The sequence below is a fragment of the Hyperoodon ampullatus genome (assembly GCF_949752795.1).
Source record: "Hyperoodon ampullatus genome assembly, chromosome: 18".
Taxonomy (NCBI): domain Eukaryota; kingdom Metazoa; phylum Chordata; class Mammalia; order Artiodactyla; family Ziphiidae; genus Hyperoodon; species Hyperoodon ampullatus.
Genome location: NC_136931.1, coordinates 29,807,088 through 29,812,162, shown reverse-complemented (window position 1 = coordinate 29,812,162; position 5,075 = coordinate 29,807,088). Strand labels below are relative to the sequence as shown.

Genomic DNA, 5,075 nt, shown 5'->3' with positions numbered 1-5,075 from the left:
ATTGATTTTGTGTTTCTCCAAATGGTGTGGCAGCATTTTATCCTGGGGGGGGGGGCTATTGCAGGGCATCCACACTCCCCCTGCCAGTGGATCAGTAAATTTGCAATCAAACCTTAACCTCCAGCCTGGAGTGATGCTTGCAAAACCATGAGCCTTTCCCCAAGAGCTTGTTGGAATTCAGCAAGATTGTGTCCCAGTAAAGTCACTGTGAACAGAAGCATCCTAATAGACAGAGTTTATTAAGCCCTAGTGAGGAGCTAGGCCACTCTCAATACCACACAGGGATATCATCTCCTTTTTATAGGAAATGGAGACTTAGAGAGGTCGAGCGACTCATTTAGGATACGCGGCTGGTAAGGGCCACTGTGGTCTGTGAACCAAGACTGCCTGACACCAGCACCCACGCACCCAGCACAGGCTGGCTCCTGAAATCCCCTCTTCACACAGGACACCTGTGGGTGAGTGTGGTCCTGACACTTGGGCCACGTGACTCGTCTTTCTCTTTGACTTTCCATCAAATAGCAAATCCCTCCAGAAGTTGTCAGGAGGACCAGCTCTCGCCATTATTTACAGGTCACTCAGCGCCTCACTCCTTCCTAGTAAATACCACCACCACGTTGTAAATGCAGAATCTGACACTACCCTGCACAGGCAGACATGAAGTCCTTCATCTGGAACCAATTTCCAGGTACTCTGCCTCTTGTTGGGAAGTGGCTGGGCATTACCTACAAATTCCTAGTCACTTTGTGGTTTCCAGTAGCCAAGGGCTGGATTTTGAAGGCAGCGTTCAGCCTGACCTAAAGGAACTTCCAAAGATTCAGAGCCAACTCACCACAGGGAGCTCTCAGGGGTAGCAGGTGTCCTCTCACTGGCACTGGGCCAGCCGAGACGGATGTTCCCTGTGGGGATGGTGGGAAGAGCTACTTCAGGTGTGGGTGATCCACACAGTGGGGCGTTTGAAAGTGTTTTCCGTGTTCAACATACTCCTTTGATGAACTCATGGTTTTTTTTTAATAATTGAAGTGTAGCTGATTTACAATATTGTGTTAGTTTCAGGTGAACAAACATGTTTTTACTTTTTAAATTTTTCCTGTACTACTCTGATCCTCATACATTTATTCAAATTTATTGAATCAACAATTGGGTTTTGTATTTTGTGTCCTTTGAAATTTTTCTTAGTAGTTCACTTAATTTTATTTTACCAAAGTTTAGGTTTGTGACGTTAGAAAATAAAAACCACAGCTAGAAAATTCACACATCTTTCAGTGCAGGGAGTTTGAGACTTCCAGGTAGGGCTTCAGGTAACTGGAGGTGTGATTCCAACTTCTTTAGAGTCTATGAAGCCTAAAATCTATGAGGACGTGAAGTTAGCCAGGGAAATCAGAGGATGGGAAATGAGGCATGGAGAAGTCACCAACCCTTGCCATGCCACGAACCCTTGCCATGAGAATGGAGGGGACCTTGTATCTGCTCAACACCCTTAGAGCATCTGGTCTAATGCTCTTCCATTTTACGGAAGATGAACCCAGTGAGGGAGTGTGGCTTGTCTTAGGCACTCAGTTTGTGAGGGACTCACATTTTGTTCCAGTACCCAAGTCTCTGCACTTCTCATCCAGTCTCCTACACCAGCCCTGGTGTAGGGCAGGAGCCCTTATTCCCAATGCACAGAAAAAAGAGCCGAGTCGGAAGAGTGTCAACAGCTTTTATTACAACTCACATATTTCATAGGAAAGGGAATGTAGCAATCAAGTCAGAGTTGTATAAAAACACAGGTCGGCCCGTGGTCCTCCATTGACACCTGGGGCAGGCTCTCCGCGACATCAGGCACAGCAGCTGCACTTGTCCGAGGCCCCTTTGCAGACGCAGCCCTGGGCACACTTGGCGCAGCCCACGGGGCAGCAGGAGCAGCAGCCTGGGGAGGCAAGGGCAGCGTGCAGTCGGACCACGCGTTGTCCACAACCACCCTTCCCAACAGCAGGCCTGGCCCCAGCCGCCCTCAGGCCCAGACCCTGAGTTTACGATGGTGTCCTCTGTCCTGAGATAATTGCTCTCAGGCACTAGGTTCAGGTTGCCTGCCCCATCTGTGCCCAGGACAGGGCACAGCGCCTTGGACAGACAGTGAGCAGGGCCTCTGGGGCAAGAGAAAGCCGGCCCCCAGCACCACCAGTGATGTGAGCCACGTCCTCAGGATCAAAGTGGAGGCAAACCCCTCACAGAGTAGCTCCCGCTCGGGATAGGGAAGCTCTGGGTTGCTTCGACAGGAAGGGGCTGCACCAGGTCCGAGAAGCCACACAGGGTCACTCGCTCATGTCCCTACAGTGCTTCAGTCCCTGGGAGGATTCAGAAGCGGGCCTCAGGAGGCAGGAGGACTAGTTCTAGTGACAGGTCTGAGGTTGTTTGTTGGTGACCCGTCTGGGCCTCAGTCTCCCTGTTCTCTAGTGCGCGCCTGGGTCTCGGTCACGTCGAAGGCGATTCCAGCTCTGATTGGGAATCCCTTTCTGGTGAGGAGGGTGCCGGGAAGTTTGGTCTCTCTCCTGCTCCTGCCTGCTGAGCTCTGGGCTCCCTCCTCGCACTCAGCCCACACCCCGCATTCCCAGAGAAGGCCCCGCACACTCACTCTTCTTGCAGGACGTGCATCTGCAGGCCTTGCAGGTGCAGGAGCCAGCGCAGCTGCAGGAGCCGCCTGCCAGGAAGGGAAAGGCCAGCAGTGAGCAGGGAGAGGGATGCAGGAGCTACAGCAGACGGTCAGCAATGCCTCCCTGAGCCCTCCTCCGTCAGGACCCAGTCCTGGGAGCTCGTGTCCACTCAGGCGGATAGAGAAGCCCCAGCTCGTCTCTTCTGGTCCAAGGAGAGTAGGTCCCCTCCTGATGGGACTCCACAGGGAAGGTCCCAGGCTCCAGACCCAGCCCAGGGTGACTGGGGCCGGGGGCCAGGGCCCATGGCCTGAACCCCAAAGAGGCAGTGTCCCCTCCTCCCATCCAGTCCTGGCAGCTCCGAGGCCTCCTCCAAACACTGGGTCCCGGTCTAGCAATCCCCTGACCAGCTGGGTGACCTCAATCAGGACAGCCTGGAGCCCCCGTGCCCTCAGTGTTAACAGAGAGGCAAAGGGAGACTGACCTGCTCCCAGGGGCCTGGCTCCCAAGAAAGCCCCGGACCCGTGACAGGAGTCCTCCTGAGCTCAAACTCAAAACCCTCCCTTGTCGTCCTGTGCCTGGGAAGGGGGCATCCTAAGGCTCAAAGCCAGGGCTCCCTTACCAGTGGGGCAGGAGCACTTGGGGTCCATCTGGAGGAGAAGTGAGGCCCGAGGTCCAAAGCAAGGGGCGAAGCGGCTGCACGGGTCCGGTGGGGGCCGTGTGGGAGCGAGGAGCCCGGGGGCTCAGTTATAGGCCGAGGAGGCGGCCCGGGCGCAGAGGCCCCGCCCCCGCCTTGCACGCGCCCCGCGGGTCCGCGCCCGCGCCCGCGCCCGCGCCCACGCCCGCGCCGTCCGCAGCGCCCTCAGCGCCCTGGGCCGGGCTGTGAGCAACAGGCGGGGCCGAGCGCACGATTCCACTTCGGTGCCGGCTGGAGCGGAGGAACCGGGTGCCGTGCGGTAAGCGGTGTCCCAGCCCCCTGGCCGCCCCTTCCCAATGTGCCCGACGGGAGCAGCCACCCTGTTGGCGGGTTGTGCAGGAATCCAGCTCCCGCGTCCTCCGGTCTTCCCCGCCCCGGGCCCCGCGCCGCCGGCCTGCGGGTCGCCGTTTCCTGCAGCCTGAGAACAGCCCCCGCCTCCCGCTCGTGTCCCTGGCTTGGCTGGAGCCGGGGAGCGGTGTCAGAGACGGCAGGCGTATGTGACCCTCACCACCGTTTCGCCCAGCCCATGTGTCCCCAGGCGTTGCCAGCCCCGGTCCCCACCACGGTCCTTTGGAAGCACGTTTCCGGTACCGTCTCCTGGAACGGCAGCGCGGTGAACATTGCCTTCAGCCGCTAGTCCTCCTCACTTGTGTTTTCCTTTCCTGGAGGGATCATGGCTCATTTCGGCGGGGGCTTCTTTGCCTAAACTTTCCAGGGGGGCTCCTCACTGTAGCCGGTCCACCCCACGCCAGGGTGGAGGTTCCCTAATCATGGGATGCTCCCCAGGGACGGCGTCATTGTAGGTGATAGGCAGCCCTGGCGTTAAATAACAAAGCGAGACAAGTGGATAGTTCCCTTTGAGTAGTCCCGACAGTTACTCACCGTGGAGTCCAGGCCAAGCCTTGTTAATCACTTTTGCTCTTTGAACTGTCACACCAACCGGGAAGGGAGATCCTAGTCAGGAGCCCGTTTCCCAAAGGCCAAAGTACCTACAGTACAAGGAGGCTCCGGAGGCAGGCACACGGTGCTGGGGAGTGGTGCCCTGCTTCTGTGCTTTTGTCGCTTCGCAGCTGAGAGAGGGAGTCAGTGAGAAAGCTCCCCTTTGGCGCAGAGCTGTGTCCTCAGCCCGTCTCTACCATGTCCAGCTCAATCCTGGGGGCGACCAGAGTGACAGAATAGGAATGGATTTATGACTTTGTGGCTACCTTCTGACTCTCTCCTTCAGTAGTGCTCAAGAGGTTTCTTTTGGTATAACGTATTTCGGAAAATCGCTGAAAAGAGAATGGTAAGGAAATCCTGATGCAGGTGACAGCAGAAATGGCAGGATCCTTCTGTATGTGTTAGGAGGACACCGACTGTGTTACTCACGGCTTTCTACCTGTAGTGTCAACGGCTCTTTGCGTGAAGGCAGGATAACCCTCTCAGGGGAACTGGTCCCAGGCTCACAGGGTTGATGAGGACGGCCCAGAGCACAGAGCTAAACACACCATCCTTGCTTGCGTGTCTGGAAGGAGGACAATGTCTCCTAGGCTAATGATAACAAATAAATAAAGAGATAAATAAATGAATCGGTGGTACGATAGATTACTCCCTGAGTGCCCAGTATGTTCTGACCTTCTTTGCATGTATTCAATTCTGTAATCCCGAGAGCCAGACACTGTTATTTTGCCCTTTAGAGCAGAGGAGACTGAGCCAGAGAGAGGTTATGTCACAGGGCTATGTGTGACACAGATGGGACTGGCCCT

At 55.9% G+C, this 5,075-nt stretch overlaps 1 protein-coding gene across 1 annotated transcript; it reads right to left on the bottom strand.

The window, feature by feature from the left end:
• Positions 1-1,820: 1,820 nt before the first annotated feature.
• Positions 1,821-3,283, bottom strand: LOC307066154 (metallothionein-1E-like; the record flags this gene model as incomplete). The annotated part of the gene is made up of 3 exons (XM_079723251.1): positions 1,821-1,912; positions 2,618-2,683; positions 3,256-3,283. 3 exons carry the CDS (start codon positions 3,281-3,283, stop codon positions 1,821-1,823), a joined length of 186 nt encoding a protein of 61 aa, XP_079579377.1.
• Positions 3,284-5,075: the final 1,792 nt, after the last annotated feature.